The sequence below is a fragment of the Nomascus leucogenys genome, chromosome 7b (assembly GCF_006542625.1).
Source record: "Nomascus leucogenys isolate Asia chromosome 7b, Asia_NLE_v1, whole genome shotgun sequence".
Taxonomy (NCBI): Eukaryota; Metazoa; Chordata; class Mammalia; order Primates; family Hylobatidae; genus Nomascus; species Nomascus leucogenys.
This window is the reverse complement of record NC_044387.1, coordinates 97,556,939-97,581,836: the sequence shown is the minus strand read 5'-3', so window position 1 is coordinate 97,581,836 and position 24,898 is coordinate 97,556,939. Positions and strand designations below refer to the sequence as shown.

At 39.6% G+C, this 24,898-nt stretch overlaps 1 protein-coding gene across 1 annotated transcript in view; it reads right to left on the bottom strand.

Moving 5' to 3' along the window:
• NEIL3 (nei like DNA glycosylase 3) overlaps window positions 1-14,878 on the bottom strand; it is a 56,931-nt gene extending 42,053 nt beyond the window's left edge. Inside the window, exons 1-2 of the mRNA XM_003276671.4 lie at window positions 14,648-14,878; window positions 2,228-2,352 (exon numbers count right to left, since the gene is read on the bottom strand). Of these exons, the coding sequence (XP_003276719.1) occupies window positions 2,228-2,352; window positions 14,648-14,803 (281 nt within the window). The 5' untranslated portion in view covers window positions 14,804-14,878. The remainder of the gene's footprint in view (window positions 1-2,227; window positions 2,353-14,647) is intronic.
• Window positions 14,879-24,898: the final 10,020 nt, after the last annotated feature.

Sequence of the window (24,898 nt, the reverse complement as noted above, 5' to 3'; positions counted from 1 at the left end):
TAATGAAGATTATATCTGGTAGTGGGATTGAGAATGTATTACTCTACACTTATTTTCATTATTTTTCAGTTTTCTCTACTGAGTACTTGTTACATTTATAGCAAAAACTTCAAGTGACATTTGTGTTGTTTTAGTTGAAGAGTTACTGGAAAGTGTTCAGAAGTTGTACAGGTATTAATCACACATAACACCATAATAGTGCTCCTAAAATAAATGTATATCAAATTTTTAGTATTCCTTGGCACTATCAGGAGCACTTGAATATATCACTTAGTAGGTAGAGAAGTAATCACTCTCTAATTTGTATCTTTCTGATGTGTGGATTTTTACAGGGCAGATTCCTTTAGAGGGCTATGCTTGTATTCTACTTTCATTAACAAATGAATCCCAGGAGATTCAACAGATGAATCCCAGGAGATTCATGGCCCAACCTGTGAGATGCACATACTTTTATGACTAAACTCTGCGGGCAATTTTGCTTGTGAAAAGTTGGGTATCAAGGGAAAACTGTGAGCAACCTTTAAACATGTTCCCTGTTATATGCTCTATCAAATGCAGACGAGCCAGGTGGGTGGGAGGCAGAAGTCAAAAATGAAGACTACATTTCTATTGCAGGTGCACAGACCTGCAGCCTCACAAAAAGATCACATTTCTTTGAGAGAGTTATCCATTCCTCTAAGAAGCACAAGTTGGAAGTACATTTTTTGAACTCCTGTTACATTGTGAAAGGGGAGCAAATGATTTTAGGTTCAGATTCCAACAGCAGATCTGCCATTGACCTTGAATTGTTATGTCCAATAGTTGTTACGGCTGCAGGAAATTGAAAGGAAGCAAGCCACTGCATTTTTCCCACCCATATACTGACATAGGTACTCTCCAGGGAGGGCACTAGTTCAGTGAGTTTGAAGAAGTGATTGTCCTTGTTTAGAACTTCATGGAACACTTACTGACAGCCCTGTGCTGAGAAATGACTTCCCCCTTATCAGTCTGGTGGAGAGCACTTGATAAAAACCCCCTCTCATCTTACAGAAATAAATCTGTACCTAACACCAGAGAATCAATAACATATCAATGTTTTCAACTATCATGCATAGATCCCATTGTGTACTACTCTATCCAGAGCTACGAGTTTTCAATCACATCAATCTACTACAGCAGCAATGTAACCTGCAATATATCATTACTCCATGAACAACTCGGCATATGCTGATGTTATCAATTCCAGACTAAGAAAAACCATGAAGTGACAATGTTGTCCAAGGACAGCAGCTGCTGACAATGAAAAGAGAACGCCTCAAAGGAAAAGCAATTACATAAACCTTGGATTACTCTAAATATGGGGTAGATGAGATGCAATAAAGAACAATCATATAATATCATCTCTTTGTGACAATTATTCACCTTTGGTTAGCACGGGGTCCAGGAACAGGTCTTTTCTTTTAAGAAAAAGGTGATAACTGTGGTCAGTATCTTTAAACAGCACTAAAACTGATTCGAGGAAGCAGTATCAATTTTTACAGTTGGCAAAAGCTTAGGCTGAACTCAGAAAAGACAGAATGAGATTGGGTAGACATATTAACTCAAAGGCCGCTTTCATTTTCCTGCAAAAATTAAATATGTGATCATGCATCACAATTACATATCTTTTGACTTTTTTATCATTAAGTCAACAAAGGGAGTAGGTTGCTAGTCCTTCTCTGCCAGTATATTAGCCATGAATTTCCATGGGAACTGTGAAACAATGGAGAACCTGCTATTTCTCTGGAAAGTTTTTACATTCTCTAAGTAAATTTCCAAATTCCATTCAAGGCTTCAGAGAAACCAGGAAGCCAGAAAAATATTTAAAAATCAAGTGATACATTTAAACCAAACTAGGGCCTGTCACAAATATAAAGTAACCGATGTCACTGAATACAATAAGCATTTGGTAAAAACAAGGAGAGATTTGTGGTATAGGGAGCTTGGGGACTAGCAAAACAGATGTGCTGCTCTAATACATCTTGGGAAGCCCTGTAAAATGACTGTCTTCCAAGTAATGATGACATCAGAATTTATTCTTCTGCTGTTTATTGATTTCCATGATAGAATCACAACCTCTCATATTGGAGCCCTCTTAAAAACACAGTACTTCCTATATGATGAAATGTGACACCCGGCAAACTCCATCTAGCCTTCTACGCATCTTTAAACATAGAGAGATAAGATGTATTGTACAGGCTTATCTTACCGTAAAGCTTTTGGTCCAAAGTACATAAAGAGCTCCTTCCCCAAAGTTTCCACGCCACTGTAAACATATCCATTAAACAGGCTCAAGACATTCTGGCCGGAATCATTATTATTCAGTGCAGCAGCCTAGTAGAAAATACATGTACACACATAAGCATACACACACAAACTCTAAGCAAAATTATAATTTAATTCTTAAATGTGTTTATATTACTTCATGCCCAGGTGCATTCCAATGAGAAGAATAATCTCCAACAAGTTATGTAATGTAATCGGCTGTTTACATACATTTTGTCAAATTACTATGCAGTCATTTAAAAAGAGAGAGGCCAAAAAAATTAAGTGAAAAAAAGTAATTGGTAGACAATCAAAATAAAGTTTCTTCCAGGACCATATAGCTCTGTGCATATGAAAAGAAAGCACAGGAATACAACACGAATGTTTTAAAACTAAAAACTGGAATATAGGTTCTTCCATTTCCAGAAGTATATAGCCAAGTTCCCTGAAAGAGTGGTCAGATAAAAACAGCTACAAATGACAGATGATAAAATATGAAAACAAAATATTTTTAACTGCACTGATGAACTTTTAAGCTAGTATGAAATAATAAAAGGTCAAAAACTAAAAGTGGGAGAGACCCCTGAGAAGTAGTAGGGAGAGCTATGAAACCAGCATCTATCCTAAGGGCACTGATTGAAACTAAAGAATGAGAGCTTCAATTTTCGCATCTTGTGAGGGTGCAGGAGATCAGAGATAAAAACCTGGGGCCCCCTGAGTGAGGGAATCTAATTTGAGACCTGTCCTGTTCCAAGCACAATGTTAAGAATAAAGAAAAAATAAACTCATATTCTCCTTTCCCCCATCAGCCTTGCAAAACCAAACAATACATTGTTAGAATGACAACGTATAGGCGGAATCCTATAAGATATTCGAGGAAATTATAAACATGAATTAAATAGAAAACAAAAATATAAAATGTAGGTTCTTCTGCGGGAGAAGAAAAGAAAGGGAGTTTGGTTTAGATTTTAGTAATGCCCTTTTTCTTAAACTGAGCATTATGTATACTGGTGTTTCTTATGTCATTATTTTTTATTATTTATATATGTTTTATAAACATTATTTAAACTCAAAATGTAATAAAAAATGTAAAACTTAAGACATGCATAATTATTATACAAGATAAAATAGAGTACACAGAAGTACATCTACGTATTAACTCAGTCTAAGGTAATATCCTCATTTACCTCTAACTTCTTTAGTGTTTTTCTCAAGTGGGCCTAAGGATCCTCAGAAGATTCTGAATGAAACCTTGGTGGGCACTGGGAACGGGGAAATGTCAAGATATAATTATAAAACAGCTTTAGATACAGAGTCTAGAAACAAGTCACAATTTTTCCTCAACTTAGAGTGAACTGATATTGTTCAGTGATTCTCAAACTTTTGGTTTTACAGACATTTGTCATTCTAAATGCTTAAGATGGCATGTCCACTCTATTCTTTATTTCACTAAATTGGTCTTTGTTAAGATACAATCACAGTACTTAGCTCAAAGAGAGATAACAGGGAGATAAAGCAAAAAAAAAAAAAAAAAGAGACAAGACATGATTCTTCCACTAAACCCATTCAAGGTTGAAATAGCTACAGTCAATGCCAGAATTTTCCAACTGCCTAAAGTTCAGGCGACTGGCTTTATATATCCCTCCTTTGTTTAAGAACTAGAGAATCAATCATTGGCTTAGAATGACAGATAAATTAAATGCACAGGACTAATTAAAAATGACAGCAGGCTGGCGCGGTGGCTCACGCCTGTAATCCCAGCACTTTGGGAGGCCAAGGCGGGTGGATCACGAGGTCAGGAGATCGAGACCACGGTGAAACCCCGTCTCTACTAAAAATACAAAAAAATTAGCCGGGCGTGTTGGCGGGCGCCTGTAGTCCCAGCTACTCGGGAGGCTGAGGCAGGAGAATGGCGTGAACCCGGGAGGCAGAGCTTGCAGTGAGCCGAGATGGCGCCGCTGCACTCCAGCCTGGGCGACAGAGCGAGACTCCGTCTCAAAAAAAAAAAGACAGCAGTCACTTCCTGTTCTGCACAAATCACAAAAAAAGAACCTGTTGGAGACTGTAGGTATATGCCACCATGTCCTCAAAGCTCAGTCTTTGGTTGCCCTTTCTGGGATGAACTCTAGTACCTATCAATAATTATCAAGCACTGGGAAGGCAGGCTTGAGTACTCAGTGAGGAAAAAACACATTTGCCTTGTTTTTATATAAGTCAATCATTCAGAGCCCTGAATTGAGAAACACCAAGAATCTTGATGCTTTTCTCCCTAACAAGAGACTTTAAGTCACTTAAATACACTTCAGGCCAAGTATAGATTACAACAGTGGGTTTTAAGGTAGGTTTCCATGACAACCAATCAGTATGTAAAAAGTTCTTATAAACTTGCCAGGACACTTTTAAGATGATGATATATAAAGCAGATATAGATCTTTGTCTCAATATAGATTAGGTTGTACATTTTCAGGATCTCAGATTTAAGTTCTTATTAACATTTTAAACGCTCATTTATAAGTCAATGGTCAGAGCCTTGTTTCCCCACCACTCCAATGTCAACCATCTCTTATCTTTTTCCAATGTTCTTTACTAGCAACTTGTTTTAGCCATACCCTGTGAAATCTTCTAGCTTTTCTTAGAGCTCCCAGCAGAGGCCAGGTGATGAATGTTACCCCATTTTACACACACACACACACACACACACACACACACACACCCTTGTCTCTCTCTCATATATAGTAGCGCTCCCTGCTTCTTCGGTAGGAAAGAATTTGCTACTACTGCCACTCCTGTGCTTTAATCTCCTTTACCCCTTTAAGTTTTATAAGTTACATCTGATGCAAAGGCATGAGAATGATACATTAGACTTTGGGGACTTGGCGGGAGGGACGGAGGGGCGTGAGGGATAGAAGACTACACATTGGGTATAGTGTGCATTGCCCGGGTGATGGGTGCACCAAAATCTCAGAAATCACCACTAAAGAACTTATCCATGTAACCAGACAGCACCTGTTCCCCCAAAAGCCTACTGTAATTAAAAATAAGAAATTTAAAAAAGTTAAAGCTGAAACTCAACATCTATCATTAGATAGACGAAATTCTGCGTCAGCTGCCACATCACTGTTTCTCACTGCACCTGACTGGCTCTCTTCCCTTCTTCCAAGATGGGAAACCATCTGACTGGCCTGCACTCACTACTTGTCTTCTCCCTACCTGGACCTTCGTTCTTCTACTTAGTTCTGACTTTACCAGGTTTTATAATGGCTACTAGCAAAGAGACAGAGAAGCAACCTTGAAACAGACAGTGCTGTCACAACACCTAATAAGATAGTACATGAGTCCCAAATGTCTCATGTGAAGTCTGCTCACATCACCAAGTTAACAGCTTTGACAAGAACTTACACCATTTATTTAAAAACTCCAAAAGCCAACACCTGTAACAGTTCATGTTATTCACTTGGCTTTGTCTACAACAAAAGTGGCACATGACATCTGGAAAGATGATCCTCCTCCCCATTAAAAATGGCTGTTTACCTGGATAAACTCATTTGAGAAAAGCTTCCTGACCCTCCACTACGTGTCAGGCCTTGTTCTAGATGCTCGGGATGCATCCATAAATAAAACAACTAAAACCAGCTGCCCTCATGGAGTTTATGTTCTAGCAAGGAAAAAGAGTAGGCAATAAACACAGTAACACAGTATGTTAGAACATTCGGGAAAGAGATGGAGATGAAAAGGAGAGATCAAGATTGGGGGAGGGTGCAACAGGTTGCAATTTTAAAGGAGCAGTCATAATTTCATCAAGGAATTGAAATTTGGGCAAGTTTTAAATAAGTGAGCCATGATCCAGGCAAAAGGAATGACAAAGCAAAGGCCCTGCTATGCCACGGCCCAGAGAACAAGAGGAAGAGTAGTAGATAGATTTTCTGATTTTACTCTATCAGTTCTGAAAACTCTGCCAATTTCCTGGGGAAGTTTTCTACTCCATGAAGACAACTGCCCCATTATCAAAACGCCCAAATCTAATTCAGCAGTACTGCCCCATTGAGTTTTGTTGTAATTGGCAAACCAAAATACTTACAAAAATAATAAGTGTAAAATTTTTTGTACCATTTAACCTCAAACCACCATATGACATATATTTCAGGTGAGATCAACTGAAAAAACAAACAGGAAAAAACTGACAAAAGTAAGGGTTCTTAATGGAAACCTCAACTTCTTTTTACCCCAATATTAAAATGCTTAGGATTCCTAATAATATTTATTAGGAAGAGACTCAAAACTAGCCATCCTGATTTCTACCAGAGATTTTCCCCCAGGGAACTCCTATGTGGTAAATGAGCCTATAAGATCCTGCCTCAAGATTCTATAGAACCTACACTGTGGGGAATATGGTTCCATGTACAATTTATGAAAAGAACGGCTGAAACATCCTTCATAACCAATGCTGAGGGATAGGCTTTTTTCAAAAAAGTTTTTATTATTTCCAGGATTTACGCCTCAAGGCATCAGAGGTTATCCTGGAACAGACATCTATATCTGCAAATCTACTGTCATCTATCAGAGATTTTAGCAAGTTCTAACCATGGTGGCCAGGCATGGTGGCTCATGCCTGTAATTCCAGCACTTTGGGAGGCCGAGGCAGGCAGATCACCTGAGGTCAGGAGTTTGAGATCAGACTGACCAACATGATGAAAACCCTACTAAAAACACAAAAATTAACCGGGTCTGGTGGTGCATGCCTGTAATCCCAGCTATTTGGGAGGCTGAGGCAGGAGAATCGCTTGAACCCAGGAGGTGGAGGCTGCAGCAGTGAGCTGATCTCTCAACAGCACTGCAGCCTGGGTGACAGAGCAAGACTCCATCTCAAAAAAAAAAAAAAAAAAAAAGAAAGTTCTAACTGTGGAAAATGATGTGGCCATTTAGCAAAACAAAGTTTTGGTGGCTAGTGCTTCAAACCTTATGGTTACTGCGCCACTTATTAACAAGAAAAAAGGTAATATGTTCCCTTGTAAATAAATTCTGTTGTGAAAGGAAAGGGAGTCAAAAATGCAAAGTCCCCAATATACTTAAAATGCATGAGACCATTATATATCTTCACATGGCTGTCAATGGACATTGAAATACATTGTCCTAGCTGACAGAGCCTCAAAGAGAACCTCCAACTAAAGTCTTAAAGGTGTAATACATGTCTTATTTGCTCTACTGGTGTTTTACCCTATTCTCTGCAATTAAAAACAACATACAATATGATCTTTAAAAAATGAAAACTCTGAAATTACCAATGTTGAAAAAAGATGTTTATCGCCTGATGAATGTTAATATTGTAACATACATGTTGACAGAAGAGCAAGTAAAGGAATTCACAGGTAGATATTAACTTATAGAAAAACATTAACCTAAAAATATCATATGACTTCAGTGCAGCAGAAACTCTTCTAGCTACAGATGCTATATGACCTTGGCTTGAATATGTTTAAGAATGCCTTTTTTAATACCCCATGGTACTTGGGTATTAAAATAAAACGTTAGTAAAACCTCTTCCTTGCTCACATATATAGTTTGTAATTCTCTCTGGGCCTAAGGTTTCCCCGCCTGGACAGTAGGATAATCTTGAGGCTTTCTACCTGCCAAATTTCGCATAGTATTTTCTAAACCGCTGTCATAGTACTTACTATACTGACTTATTATTTGTCTGTGACTTGCATTTCTTCCCTGTCTATAAGCTCTCTGGGGACAGTAACAAGTTTAGCTAATATCCTTGATGGCTTTACACAATGCCTGAGGTTCAGTGAACATTTGGGGGATTAAATAGATGCCTCCTCCTTTAGCTCTGAAAACCAAGTGTGGCTTTAAAATATACATTCACTGTGTCCCCTCCCACCATCCCCATCCTGCTTGACTTTTTTTTCCCAAGATATCTTGGCAAAATCTTCTACTCTACCATCTACTTAATCTCCTTTTAAAATTCATTAACATCCCAATATCTTATTTTCTAATTACCTGTCATGGAGTGAGATTTAAACATAGGAGGACCAAATTCTCATGACTACTAAAAGCTACAATGGAAGTAAAATACTCTACTTACCAAAATTTCCCATAAAATTAAATGAACCATATGGGAAGGTTTAGGGAGGAGTTCCTCTGTGTTTAGCAACCAGTCCTAGAATGCCTGGTTTTTATTTGACATATTTACTTAGCATTTAAATTGTTGCTCTAAAAAGATCTAATCCAATACAGTAGTTCTCCCTTATCCAAGGTTTCACTTTCTGTAGTTTCAGTTACTCGTGGTACAGTACCATAAGCTACTTTAAGACAGAGAGGGATATCACATTAACTTTTATTACAGTATAATGTTATAACTGTTCTATTATTAGTTATTGCTATTAATCTCCTACTGTACCTAATTTATAAATTAAACTATCATAGGTTGTATGTATAGGAAAAAAGATAGCATATATAGGGTTTGATACTATCCATGGTTTCTGGCATTCACTGGGTGTCTTCGAATGCACCTTCTGTGGATAGGTGGTACTACTGTGCTTAATTTTGGTTTTGAAATGACACATCAAGATTTTTTTATTCAGTTGTCTATCACGCAGATGGTTTACCCAAGTCAGCGGATTCCTGGTACTCCATCATTTCTAAAATAATCAGCTCTGGATAATATACTTGGGATAAAATAAAATTTTCAACTTACGATTGGCCATTGCAAGCACCTGCACATATCTTTCACTGTTCTTTTAAAACTCCATCTTAAGACAAAATTCTGGTATACCAGTAATTGTTTGCTCTACTTGTTTTAAGAGCTATTGTGTACAAACTGGGCAAGGCTTTTGCAATAAACCTAAGATTTATAAGATATTCACTTGTCCTACCATAGAATCTAGAGTTATCACTTCTCTCTACAAGCTTTTGCTGCCCAAATTCAAAAACTAATTTCCATAAGCCTGTTATCTTTGCTATGACTATACACAATTGTCCAATATACACTTGACTTTCTCATGTTGACCCTTATAATCCATTACTGTATTATTTAAACATTTCATCCTTTTTATTTTTTTCTGAAATAAAGATGAAAATCTCCTTTGACACAATTTTAAGTATGATTGAGAAGGGTTCACCTTCCTATTTTCAAGTGGCTTAATAATGTGAAATCTTCAAAACAACATATATTTTCAGAGACAGCACATGATTTATTCTGCTGATTATCATTTATCCTGCCTATCCATGGATGGACAAGGAAGATAAACTTTTCAGAGCAGAATAAGACTTTTCCATAGATAAATGTTTCAACTCTAGTGCAGTTAAGTATTTTCCCTATAGAGAAGAAAATACCATATTTACTTTCATACTCTCTCCTCTTTTCCTCACACACTTTTCCCCCCAATACAACACTTTTTTTTTTTTGAGACGGAGTCTCGCTCTGTTGCTCAGGCTGGAGTGCAGTGGCACGATCTTGGCTCACTGCAAGCTCCACCTCCTGGGTTCACACCATTCTCCTGCCTCAGTCTCCCGAGTAGCTGGGACTACAGGCGCCCACCACCATGCCCGGCTAATTTTTTGTATTTTTAGTAGATACGGGGTTTCACCGTGTTAGCCAGGATGGTCTCAATCTCCTGACCTCGTGATCCGCCTGCCTGGGCTTCCCAAGGCGTAAGCCTCTGAGCCCAGCCTACAACACTTTTTAATCAGAGATCACTTATATACCAATCGAAGTCATCAAAGAATATAATTCTAAAGTGATTTCTAAACACCGAAATAGAGGTCTTCAGGCCCATTCATCAAAAACATATTCTACAATTTTCTAAGTGCAAGACCTTCAAGCACTTACTCAGAGACTAAAGACTTTGTACCTTATCTGAAGGCACCAAATGATTACAAACCCTTCATAAAAATAGGGTGTTCCTCAGATAAATGGGTCTGGTGAGAAAGCTCTGATCCAGAAGAAAAAGGAACAATTCCCAGGGTGTTTATTTTGCTAGGCACTAAGCTAAGAATTTTATATGCTGCTTAATTTAATCCTGACCAAATAAGCTAAGATGTGACAATAAGCATCTCCAGATGAGGAAGTAACAAAGAAATGGGAATTCAAAATCAAGATGATCAGATGTTCTTTTCTCTACAGCATACCGAATATGTTCATCTTGGATAAAAAGTTACAATGGCCATGGAAAATCACCTCCCCTTTTTCCTCCTTTGTAAGAATGTTTCTGTTCTCTGTTATCCCTTGTTTCACGATTCCATAGGATTCTGGATACCGATAATGATGATCTTGAGTCATTAAGGAGAAATCATTATCAGTATCCATTTAAGAAGGTAAGGAAGTATATAATGCATGTTCTGTAAATTATTTAGAAATCCCCTTCAGATGCTTAAAGAAATGAGCCTCATTTTGCTGGAAAATGAATCTCTGTAGATTAGCTCATTTCTTTAAATAATGGCAATAAAATGAGCCACGATTTTTTTTCCCCACTTTGAAGAAGGAAAATTTACTGCATGGTTTATATTCTAGTAGTAGGAATTTCATATAACATGCATAACAAAATATACACATTCTCATAGTGAAAGATTCCAAATGGAATTTATTTCTAAATCTTTAATCATTTTGCACTATTCAAAACCTTGCTCTTCTCCATCCATTCAACTTTTATTAAATGTCTCCTCAGTTCCTGACACTGTGAAGCATATATAAAGATAAATAGCTGGCATATTAAATACATGTATCAAATTTTAAGGAGTTATGGAAATAATCAGACCATGTTTCAAATAAAATGCTTATAAACTGTTTCATATCCTGTTTTGTGAGATTGAAAACACATGCAGATTAAATATGATTTCACTAAAATATTGTATCCACCCAACAATTAAAATCAAAGGATTGACTCTTCAAAGCTCATTAACCAGATATGTTCATTTATATTCCAATATTGTTTCTTACTATAAGTTTCCACAATCTCCAGCAGAGTTTTATGCAATTTGCTTACACTGTTGCACAATTTTATGCTGACAAGACAGCGGATCACAACTCAGAAAAATAATATAGTACATCCATGACTAGCAGATGCTGGGATCTTCTATGGCTAGGTTTTCTCAAAAATGAGGATCAGTTGTCACAGGGAGACATGCATTCAAGTGTGTTCTCTATAAACTTTATACTGGAACAAAGAGGAATGCTATATGACAGAGCAACAGTTCATTATGGCAATAGCTACTGAAGTAGTGTTTTTTGGTTTGTTTTTTGGTATGATTATCTGAGGTTTAAATATTTTATTTTGAATGCCCATTAAATATTTCTTTAGCTCTCATTAGTAACTTTTTCCATGTTTACTGCACTGTAAAGAATGCAGTATGCAGTTATTAAATTATTTTTAAATGCTGCCTTGTGAAAACTAATCATTTCAAGCCAGTAGCAGAAACATTTAAATAGCTTTAACTCTTTGGCATAAATGCCTAGGAGACATGGGATCATCTGTTACAGTAATGATCTTGCCAGAGGTTTGTGACAACCTACCATGTTTTAATGAAATTTACTATGGATCCCTCTAAAATGCAAAAGACTCTTCATGTTTACAAAAGGTTATTTTTTTTTTTTTCAGATCAAAGGCCCAGAAAGTGAAGCCATAGTAAATTATTTAGAAGTTTACCAACAGCCTCAAAGTATGTATTCCTTCCATATTGATTTTAAAATCCAGTGTCCATAGAACCAGATTCCTGATCATAACCACAAAGACCTATTCCAATTTTTAATGCCTCTTTCTATCAAGGTTATCAAAAATAATACCTTTAAATGCCAGGCTTTTTATGTGTGGGGTATAACTTACTGAATATTGCTGCCAAGTGATGTTAATAATTGCCTAACCATTACTGAAGCATTTGTATTATATTATCAGGCTGCACTCTTTTGTGCAATCCAAACATGGCCATAGAAGCTGTTAGAAGAGAATTATCAGAATAGATATAAGAGAACTGACTCAACTGAACAAAACTAAAAATGGTGGTAGACACAGCCAAAAATCCAAGGTTGCACTTTTCTATTTAATAAATAACCACTACTACATACTGAGCATTATGGTGTTCCTACCACTGTATGCTAAAAAAGCAATAAAGATCCTACCGAATCTTTTATGGCTGAGAGGAGCTATGGCATGGTTAAGATGGTAGGCTTTGGAGTTTTAAAGAAAAATCAAACCCTGGTTTAGCCCCTTACTAGCCATGTGATCTTGGGTAAACTTATTTAAACTCACTCTGAGCCTCATATGCCTCATCTGTAAAATCAGGTTAATCCTTTATCATAGGGTTATCCTTTTTCATGACTGAATGAAATGTAAAAGCATCTCATGCCTTACCATCAGAGATAATCACAACAATACTTAAAAGGAAATGTTTAAGCTATTTTTCCTAAATACCAATGAGGTGATATTTATTTAAAACATTAGGTCAGACTCTCACAGCAGAAAGCACATCCTACTCATCTTTGTATCCGCAGGAGCTAGCATAAAACCTAACACAAAATACGTTGTTGAGTGATGTAAATGATGATATCCCTAAGTATATTCATGTCATATCCATTGCTTAGCCCTCCCATCTTTAGTTCTAAAATAGTGATTCTCTTGTCTTCATCTCCACCACCAACACTTGACCCCAAATTTGTCACCTGGATTTCTGCAGTCGTCTCCTAAATGAGAGGGCAGTGTCTACTCTGGCTTTCTTTCAGTCTTTTCCTTTTCCAATCCCTGAGCTGCATAGCTTCTACTCACCCTGCAAACCTCAACTTTATTTATTTATTTATTTTTTTTTGTGAGACAGGGTTTCGCTCTTGTTGCCCAGGCTGGAGTGCAATAACGCGATCTCAGCTCACTGCAACCTCCACCTCCTGGGTTCAAGCAATTATCCTGACTCAGCCTCCCGAGTAGCTGGGATTACAGGCATGCACCACCATGCCTGGCTAATTTTTTATTTTTGTAGAGATGGAGTTTCTCCTCATTGGTCAGGCTGGTCTTGAACTCCCAACCTCAGGTGATCTGCCCACCTCGGCCTCCCAAAGTGCTGGGATTACAGGCGTGAGCCACCACACCCGGCCCACACCTCAGCTTGGCTACTTCCCTGGGGAAGCCTTCCCTGATCTTCCTACAATTCCTTAAAGAACCATGTTATCTCTCCTTCACAGAACTTATTAATTTATATTTCTTTAGGCGATTATTTAATGAATGTCTTTTTATCTTCCCAACTAAAGTATAGGCTCCAAAACAGGAAGTATTTGTTTTTGCTCCCTAGGTGCCTTAAGTATTCAAAATTTTGTTGAATGAGTAATTTTCATAAATATTAATATTCTTAAGAAACCATCTAAAATCCATCTCTGTGGTACCCTGAAATGATTTTAGAAACACTATAACAATAATAAAAAAATAGGTAGAGTACTTACTAGCATATCAAATCAAAATAAACAAAAGGGCAACTGGAAGGAGATGTAAAACTTATTCTTTTTTCCCAAGTTTGAAAATATATTTTCTTAGACTTAGAACCTCATTTCTTTCAAGTTGTAAGCATATGCTAATTTCATAGCAAGCAACTTTTTCTTCTAGGACCAAAGGCTGTGAGGAAGCTTTGCAGAAGAAATTGAAATACAGTACAATATTGCACGTAGGCATGAAATACAATCATCTACACATCTAAAGGGCTTTTAAAACATGATGCCTTAATCAGAATATTTTTAGTACAAGTTCTGGCCAGATGAATACCACATCGTCTGCAATGAATGCCTGAGTGGCAAGAAGCTGTGCTAGTCTACTTTAAAAAGAAATGAATTCACTTAAGGGAACCAGAACTGGGTTTCATTGCCCCTTAAATAGATGGCAATATGAAGCTGAGTGAGAAGTTAGTGCTAAATTTTCTACGTGTAGTTTTAGAATTATATACTAGTTGTGATATACTTACCAATTGCAGATTAGGCAAGCAAGCAAGTAGAATTTTATGCTAAAAGCTTAAAATGGGACGAAAAAAGCATATCAGAGGTAGCAGAGATTTGATAACATCAACAGTAAAAAATGCAGCTGTAGACATGGGAAACCATGTGGGTATCATAAGGAAGTTAAGTAAGGTGACTCGGATAAAACACCTTCACTGGATTCCCCTAGGGCATCTTGCTCAGGCAGCTAGAGCCCAGAACGCTAGCCCTCCTCTCCTGCGCAGGCGCGCTAGGACCGACTTCTCCCTACAGTAAAGTGACGATAAACTTTGTGAAAGGTAGGACCCCAGGAAACCTGGGCCAGAGCAAAAAGATGACACTTTAAATCCTGGAACCCTGATGGGGTCTTTATTCCATTTCCCCCTGCTGACTGCATGGCCTGTTACAGGAGTAGCTCACCTGCGGGGAGACCACAGCTGTGGAGGCTGCGAGCCGCAAGGCGCGGCCCTGCAGGCTCCGCAGAGCGCTTCCCCGCATGCCGGTCACCGCCTGGCCCGGAAGCACCCGCGCGCGAATCTTCTCTCCATTCAGAGTACAGCCTGGTCCTTCCACCATCTCTGTGGCCGGCACTGTGGCCCACTGGTTGCAGGGCCTGGTGAGAATACCGCCGTGCAACTCAACCTCTGCGTAGGCACTGACTGCACGCAGAGGAAATTCAAATCTCGCGCGCGTCTGGCCCCGCCCAGGCCCCGCCCAAACAGCACCCTAGCTGTTGAGGGCGCTCCCTACGGCGCATGCGCTGTGGCTCACCGCCGCCCTAGGTCTTGCTGTGGGTTTATTAAGAAAACGCAAACGCGCATGGGGCGGGGGCGGGGGATGACTAATTAGGCTGAACTGTAAAAGCAGAAGAAATCGGGACTTGGAAAGCTCTGAATGTTTTCCTTGCGTTAAAGTTTTGCCCTTGTCTTTGAGCTACTTAGTATACACACATTTTGTGTTCTGGTCCTCTTAATCTGTCCTTGTCTGTGACAGGACAGATATGTCACAGACAATCTTTTTGGCTCTGTTTTTGGTATGCTGTATTTGGACGTGGGTGGGATAAGAGAAATGAAGAAGAGGGTTTTTGGAACAAACAGCAGAATATATTCTAGTGTCTATATTTAAAAACTCCGTTATTAGATAGTTAAGTGAGCCCTACCTAAGTCCACGCATCCATTTTGTAAGGGGACGCCCCAAGATGAAAGCTATATAAAATTGCTTTGTTAAAGGTAGAGCTTTATATAAATTTGAGGGTAATGCGTAGCTTTTCAAATTTACCGACAACCCTAACCAAAGATTCACATCTACATATAAATCTATGAAGTTTATGACTCCATATAGTTTTGTAAATTATAAAGTGTATTGTTTTTTGAAAACTGAAATACAACACATTAAAACAGAATGTCAATTTCTAAGTGATTTCATAAGCATAGCACTACACTGCAGTTAAACCAGGAGAGCATATACACAGGTGGTTGCTGACTTAGGATGGCTCAGGGTAACAGTGTTTTGACTGTGTGATGGTTTAAAAGTGACACACACCCAGTACAAACTGTACTTTGAGTACTCATACAGCCATTCTGTTTTTAATTTTCAGTACAGTAATCAATAAATTATTCAACACTTTATTATAAAATATGCTTTGTGTTAGGTGATTTTTCCCAACTATAGGCTAATGTAAGTGTTCTGAGCACATTTATGGAGGGCTTCATGAAGCTGTGATGTTTGGTAGGTTAGGTGTATTAAAGGCATTTTCGACTTACTGTATTTTCAGTTTACAACAGGTTTATCAGGACGTAACCCCATCATAAGTTGAGGAGCATCTGTATACTGAGGAGCATCAAATTCAAGAGACTTGAATTTGAATATACTGAAGACTTGACTTTGAAATTTTGAAAAGTATTAAATCTTTCTCTTTGCAGGGAGAGATTAGTGGTCAAAAGTTGGCTGGATCAATTTCAGGACTATTTGTACTTTACTCCCTTGTTCAATTCAATAATCTCTGTCCTTTGATGGAGAAAAGTCCTATATACCTTCTCCTCTTTCAGCGTTGTAGTAGTTATTTATTGTTACTTCATCAATTATCCCATTTGTTATTTCAAAGTTTCTGTGGGTCAGGAATTTGGCAATAGTCTAACTAGCCAGGGTCATCCTGGCTCAGCGTTTCTCCAGAGGTTACAGTTAAAATATTAGCCAGGGCTAAAGTGCCCTAAACGCTTTTTGTAGCTCAAAGATCCACTTCCGAGATGAGTCACTTGCATGGCTGTTGGCAGGAGGCCTCAGTTTCTCACCTCATGTGTCTCTACAGTGCGGCCCAGCTCTTCTAATGACATGGCAGCTGAGAGTGTGATCCAAGAGAGAAGTCAAGGAGAAAGGTGCAATGCCCTTTATTACTTAGTCGCCCTTTATTACCTAGTTTATTATGGTAACTTACTCCTTATTCCATTCATTAGAAGCCAGTCATTAAATACAGTTCATACACAAGGGGAGAGGAATTAAGCTGTTGATTTGAAGGGAGGGATATCAACAAGCTTGTGGACAAATTTAAAAAATATCAACCTGTTTATTTATCTGATTCACCTCATTTCTCTTTAAGGTGTTGTGTACTGCGCACATTTGGGTCAAATACGATCTTTAATTAGTAAGAGTTGGGGACTGACACTGAAGGCATTAAGAGATTTCACTGGTGTGACTGAAAGGCCGAGTCAGATTTTGTTTTGTTTTATTGGCTGGAGGGCAGTGGCCTGACCTTGGCTCACTGCAACCTCCACCTCCTGGGTTCAAGCAATTCTCTTGCCTCAGCCTCCCAGGTAGCTGGGATTACAGGCACCTACCACTACGCCTGGCTAATTTTTGTATTTTTAGTAAAGACGGGGTTTCACCATGTTGGCCAGACTGGTCTTGAGCTCCTGACTTCAAGGGATCCACCCGCCTTACCTCCCAAAGTGCTGGGATTACAGGCATGAGCCACTGCAACCGGCCCAGATTTTGTTTATATGTGACTAGCCTCTGAGTCCTTTGGTATATCTCTTTGATCTCGCTTCTTACATCCAATCAAAAGCAAACTTGCATACACTGTGTATCTACATTGTCTGTAAAAAGAGCCCACAACATTGCAAGCAAGCCTACCCTAGTGCAGACCCTTGCTATGTTTCAGCTGGACTATGTCACGATCCTGCTAACTGCCATCCTCCTTGCATTTTGTCTTGTGCACTCTTACCAGAGGGACCTTCACAATTTCTTCTTAAGTACAAGTTACTAATTTTAGTAAATTTGCTGAATTTATTAAATCGTGCTATTTGATAACTATATATATATGTCATTTATCTTTTCCAAAACTCACTTTCTTCATATGGACAATAAATAATACTTTTTCTATACACCCACATATGATTGCCTTAATTTCCATACACAACATAGCTTATGTGAAAGCACTTTGAAAACTATGAATACTCTACAAAATTAAGATAAATTGTACTTATTCCCAGAATATATTTTGTACCTTTTGTTTTTTGGCTTATGCTATTATTCTCACCTTGTTTTTTTTCCAAGACAGAGTCTAGCTCTGTCTCCCAGGCTGGAGTGCAGTGGCGTGATCTCAGCTCACTGCAACCCCCGCCCCCTGGGTTCAAGAAATTCTCCTGCCTCAGCCTCCCGAGTAGCTGGGATTACAGGCGCCCAACACCACGCCCAGCTAATTTTTGTATTTTTAGTAGAGACCGGGTTTTGCCATGTTGGCCAGGCTTGTCTCGAACTTTTGACCTTAGGTGATCCGCCCTCCCCAACCTCCAAAAGGGCTGGGATTATAGGCATGAGCCACCATGAGCAGCCTAGTCTCACGTTTCTAATACCTCCTCTTTTTCCCAGTTTACTGAAGTTCTCCCACCTTTTTTTTTTTTTTTTTTTTTGACATAGAGTCTCACTCTGTCACCCAGGCTGGAGTGCAGTGGTGCAATCTCGGCTCACTGCAACCTCCACCTCCAGGTTCAAGCAATTCTCCTGCCTCAGCCTCCTGAGTAGCTGGGACTACAGGCACGCACCAACACGCACTGCAACCTCTGCCTCCTGGGTTCAAGCAATTCTCCTGCCTCAGCCGCCCAAGTAGCTGGGACTACAGGCACACACCACCATGCCCAGCTAATTTTTGTACTTTTAGTAGAGACGGTTTCACCGTATTGGCCACCATGATCTCGATCTCTTGACCTCATGATCCACCCACCTCAGCCTCCCAAAGTGCTGGGATTACAGGTGTGAGCCACCGCACCTGGCCAAGTTCTCCCAACTTTTAAGCCCCAGTTGTATGGATATCCTCTAAAAACCCTTATTAATACAGTCAGAATTAACCTCATATCTTCTGAAGTTAGTTCTTCCAAAGAACTTACCAAACTTACCTTGTGGTAAAGTAATTTGTGTACATTTTGTACATTTTGGTCTTCTAGAGTAGACCCTCATTCCTTAAAGACAGAAGAGATCTCATCTTTATACTTTCCATAGCAGCCAGGATGCTTTTTTCGTATATAATAGATATTCAACAAGTATTTGTTGAATTGAATTATTATTATTAATTTAAGGTTGAAAAATTGGACCATCTGTTCCCAGGGGCCTTTAATATCATTCTTTTGAATTGAGATTTGATGTTTTCAAGGGTCTCTTCTAAAATAAATGTTATGGAAAATTAGTAATACATTAAGTTAACCTGTGACATGCCAGTAATTAGAGCAACAAGCCAGTAATCTTGATGTATTCCCGAGGGAATAAGACCAACCATATGTGCAGTCATTTGTGTACATTACAGTTTTGCGTCACTCAGTGATGGGATGCATTCTGAGAAATTTGTCATTAGGCAGTTTTGACATTGTGTGAACATCATGGAGTGCACTTTTACAAACGTAGATGGGACAGCCTACTGCACAGCTAGGCTACGTGGTATAGACTATTGCTCCTAGGCTACTAAACCTGTACAGCATGTTACTGTACTGAATACTGTAAGCAATTATAACACAATGGTAAGTATTTGTGTTTCTTTTTTTTTTTTTTTTTTGAGATGGAGTCTCACTCTGTTGCCCAGGCTGGAGTGCAGTGGCGTGATCTCAGCTCACTGCAACCTCCACCTCCCGGGTTCACGCCATTCTCCTGCCTCAGCCTCCCAAGTAGCTGGGACTACCGGCGCCCGCCACCATGCCCGGCTAATTTTTTTGTATTATTAGTAGAGACAGGGTTTCCCCCTGTTAGCCAGGATGGTCTCCATCTCCTGACCTCGTGATCTGCCCGCCTCGGCCTCCCAAAGTCCTGGATTACAGGCTTGAGCCACCGTGCCTGGCCGTATTTGTGTTTCTTCACATATCTAAACATAGAAAAGGTACAGTAAAAATACAGTATAAAAGATTTAAAAATGGTACACCTCCATAGGACACTTTTTATGAATGGAGCTTAGAGGACTGGAAGTTGCTCTGGGTGAGTCAGTGAGTGAGTGGTGGGTGAGTGGGGAGGCAGGCGTAGGATATTGCTATACACAACTGTAGACTTTATAAACACAGTACACTTAGGCTACACTACATTTATAAAAAGTATTTTTCTTTCTTCAGTAATAAATTAACCTTAGCTTACTGTAACTTTTTTACTTTATAAACTTTTTAAACTTTTTGACTCTTTTGTAATAACACTTAGCTTAAAACATAAACACATTGTACGGCTGTACAAAACTGTTTTCTTTATATCGTTATTCTATAACTTTTATTCTATTAAAAATTTTTTTTTTTTTTTACTTTTAAACTTTTTGAAAAAATGAAGACACACACACACACATTAGCCTAGGCCTACACAGGGTCAGGATCATCAAATCACTTTCTTCCACCTCCACATCTTGTCCCACTGGAAGGTCTTCAGGGGCAATAACATGCACAGAGCTGTCATCTCTTATAGCAATGCCTTCCGGAATATCTCCTGAAGGGCTTGCCTGAGACTGTTTGATGGTTAACCTTTTTTTCTAAATAAGTACAAGGGGTAAACTCTAAAATAATAATAAAATGCACAGTATAGTATATATAAAAAGCAGCAACATAGTCAATTATTATCAAATATTATGTACTGTACATAAATGTTTATATGACAGCAGTGTAGTAGGTTTGTTTATACCATCACCACAAACATGAGTACACTATGATGTTAGGATATGTACACTATGATGTTAGGATATGTACACTATGATGTTAGGATAGCTATGATGATGTCACTAGGCAATAGCTCCATTACAATCTTATGGGACCACCATAGTATATGCGGTCCATTGTTTATCACAATATTGTCACATAACACATGACTGTATTTTGTATGTATTTGTTTTCACAATAACCCTGTATAGTAGTCAGGGAGGATATTAGCTTTAGTATTTTACAGATGAAGAAACAGTTTCATTTCAAGTTAGTCGTTATTAAGATAACCTACATTTTTTTGCTCGTGGATCAGTACTTTTTTCACTAACAACACAGGTAAGTATTGATGAAATAAAAATTTCCAAAACACTGGGAAAGATAGCTTTCTTCAAGACCTCAAATAGGCAATATAAAGCACATAAATACATAATACTAGTGGAAAAAGCATTGAAAGGGGTAACAATTTGCCAAAAGGAGATGGATGGTAGCTAAAAATAATATAAATTTTACTTCCAATGATTTTATTAATAAAAAAATTTACTTCATGCTTGCTTTGTCTGGGGCACAGAGCCAGGCCCTGAGGTACATCGTGACATAGAGGAGTCTTTGTATACAAAGAAATTACAATATAGTTAGAGATACAGGCATTAAAAAAATGTAATAAAAGGAAAATGCTATGTACAAAAAATGATACAGATACTAGGAGAATTCATTGAACAAACCAATCACTCAGAAGCAACGTAATCTAACAAATATGATCAGAGAAGAGATGGAAACTAAGATGGTTCCCATCAGAAGTGGGGGCCCTAGTGAAGTAGAAAAGTCAATTAAGGGAATTCTAAGCAAGGAGAATATGGAAAAATATGTGATGTACTTTGGGCACAGTGATTACAGCACAAGTGTCAGGTAGGTAAGTAAAGGTAGATGACACTGAAAAGATTCCTAGGAACTATGTTGTCAAGAACACAAATCAAGGAAAATAGAACTCATTTTCCTGGGATAATATGCGGCCACTGAAATTTTTCAACAAGTGTAAGGATCCCAAACTCACAAATTCACAAATCTTCTTACTGAGTTTGAAACCCAGATTTATTACAGAATTATTTAATACATTTACCAACCAAAATCCAGGGCTGCATTTTAGGCTATGAAGAGCTGTGGTTTGGGTCCCTTATTTGCTTATTGTTATTAAGGAATAGATGGATCTCACAGTTGCTGATAGTAGGTGGGTAGAGTTCCCTGAACCATGCTGAGTTCTTAACACTTTGAAAAGTCCTTAGTACAAAATTCCTCTGTTTTCTCTAATAATAATCCCAGATGCTTACTTAGTGCTTTCATGTACCAGTAAAGGTTTGGAGTGTTTTGCAAATATTGACTCTTTTTAATTTATTTTTATTTTTTTAGAGACAGGGTCTCACTTTCCCACCTAGGCTGAAGTGCAGTGACGCAATCATATTTCACTGCAGCCTTGAACTCCTGGGCTCAAGTGATCCTCCTACCTCAGCTTCCTGAGCTGCTGGGACTAAAGGCACTAGCCATCATGCCTTGCTAATTTAAAATACATATATATATTTTAGAGATAGGGTCTTGGTATATTGCCAGGCTGGTCTTGAACTCCTGGACTCAAGTGATCCTCCTGCCTTGGCCTGCCAAAGTCCTGGGATTATAGGCATGAATCATGCCACATGGCACAAATAGTGGCTCTTAGTCCTCACAGTAGCCTTCTGAGGTTGGAACTATTATTGTAATCCTCATTTTACAAATGAAAGCTCTGAGGCATGGAGCAGTGAAACCACTTTCTCAAGGTTACAGAGTTAGGATTCAACCAGGCAAGCTGTAGTCTCAGCCAAATATTTGCAGCAACATCAATTATGTGACACTGGCGCTCAACCAAATATGTTTAGCAACAACCTTAAAAAAAGAGGTTTAAAGGAAAAGAAAACATTTTAGTCAGCCTTATATGGGAACTAACAACAATCCAAAAGTCTTATTTTAGCAAATTATGTTTTCACATATTTTAGGTAGCAAAACTTTGTTTATATCCTTCTTACAGTGTCTGTGGGCAGATTTTTAACTGGAGTGACGAAAGTATAGCATGGGGGAAATGTCTTTAATTTTGGCGCTTTATATAAATTACCTGAATATATTTAAAAGGTACAGAGATAGCATCCATCCTCTCTCAGCACCCTCTTAATTTGAGCTTTGAAGTGAGGAAACCTCACTAGCAAGCATTATATGCAGGTGTTTTCAGTGGTATTTACTAAAGAGGCTCCAGTTTCTAAACATTAAGAGAAACTTTAACATTCAACTATCAGAAGAATAATAAAATGCACAGCAACAGAAACCATTTTGACACTTTTATTGTTTGGAGCATACGCCAAATGTTGGGACTTTGCAAATCAGTTTTTTTGTTACATAGTGAAAGCTGGAAGTGCCCAGGTGACAGTTTCCCGCCTGCAAAGTAAAAACCTAAATTGCAAAATCAACCGTGCCCTCCTGATACAGGAAACTGGTCTGACATACCTAGCCTTTTCATAGTGTTGTGAAATCTATGATTGCAGTGTTTAAGTCTAGCTTTCTTTGCCAAATTCTTGGTGGAAGAGATGTTTTTTTCAATTTTTAAAAACTCAAACATATTAAGAAAAATAGCTTCTGAGCATGAGCCTTAATTTTGGAAAAAATAATAACTAAATAGTGACTAAATACAAAATAATTTCTTTTTGAGGCGTTCTTTCCATGCAAGAGAATGGGATAATTAATTTCTTTTCTATTTTAAAATAGGAAAGCAAGTTATCACCCGTTAATATTTTGGAGCAACATTCTTCCTCAGTTGCAGCCACGAGAGAGTGTATTCAAGTTGAGGCATGAAATCCACCATTTACTCCATCATTCCAAAAACGATTATTGTACAACTAATATGTTCCAGGAAGAGGGTTAAACTCTTCAAAACAGATAATGGTCAGAGATCTAAACAACTCACAGCCTAGTGCAGGCAAAAGAGGAAACCAACACTAGCTCTCTGATTGACGTAACGTGCTCAGAGCGTACATGAGAAAGAGACCTAGATTCTCAGACATCTAAGCTGGCTCCTAAAGAGAAGTAAGTAAAAATTCATCAGATGAAGAATAGAAGGTGTTTTCTAGGTGGATGGAGGAAAAGATATTTACAAAGACAGGAGGTGTGAGGGAACCTCATATTCAGGGGAACTGCAAGAATATATGGAGGACGAGAGTGTGTCTGGAATTGGTGGGTTCTTGGTCTTACTGACTTCAAGAATGAAGCCGCGGACCCTCGCGGTGAGTGTTACAGATCTTAAGGCAGCGCGTCTGGAGTTGTTCGTTCCTCCCGGTGGGTTCGTGGTCTCGCTGGCTTCGGGAGCGAAGCTGTAGACCTTCGCGGTGAGTGTTACAGCTCATAAAAGCAGTGTGGACCCAAAGAGTGAGCCGCAGCGATTTATTGCAAACAGCGAAAGAACAAAGCTTCCATAGTGTGGAAGGGGACCCAAGCAGCTTGCCACTGCTGGCTCGGGCTGTTAGGTAACAGGGGTACCTTAATAGCGCCGGTTCCGGGTTCTTCTCCCCTCCTTGACCGAGCACTGTCCAAACCCGCCAAAGGAGGGCCAATCAGAAAAGCATCTCCCACCTTCCCTTGGGCCCGCCCCACGTAGGCCCAAGGGATGTAAAACCCAGCACACCAGCAGCTCTCTCTCTTCTCTTCTCCTCTCTTCTCTTCCTTCTCTGCTCCATACCTCCAATAAAGATCTCTTGACCGCGACCGGTGTAGTTTCGTCTCCGCCTGGCCCCTTTCACTGGCAGCCTGCTTTTATTCTCTTATCTGGCCCCACTCACATCCTGCTGATTGGTAGAGCCGAGTGGTCTGTTTTGACAGGGCGCTGATTGGTGTATTTACAACCCCTGAGCTAGACATAAAGGTTCTCCACCTCCCCACCAGACTCAGAAGCCCAGCTGGCCTCACCCAACGGATCCTGTACTGGGGCTGCAGGTGGAGCTGCCTGCCAGTCCCACACCCTGCACCCGCACTCCTCAGCCCTTGGGTGGTCGATGGGACTAGGCGCTGTGGAGCAGGAGGCGGCGCTCGTCAGGGAGGCTCGGGCTACACAGGAGCCCACGGAGGCGGGGGAAGGCTCAGGCATGGCGGGCTGCAAGTCCCGAGCCCTGCCCTGAGGGAAGGCAGCTAAGGCCCGGCGAGAAATCTAGCGCAGCGCCAGTGAGCTGGCACTGCTGGGGGACCCAGTACACCCTCCGCAGCCGCTGGCCCGGGTGCTAAGTCCCTCATTGCCCGGGGCCGGCAGGGCCCGCCAAGCCCCCGCCCAACCGGAACTCCAGCTGACCTGCAGGCCCCGCGTGCAGCCGCATTTCCCGCTGGCGCCTCTCCCTCCACACCTCCCTGCAAGCTGAGGGAGCCGGCTCCCGGTTCCCGGCTCCCGCCTTGGCCAACCCAGAAAGGGGCTCCCACAGTGCAGTGGTGGGCTGAAGGGCTCCTCAAGTGCCTCCAAAGT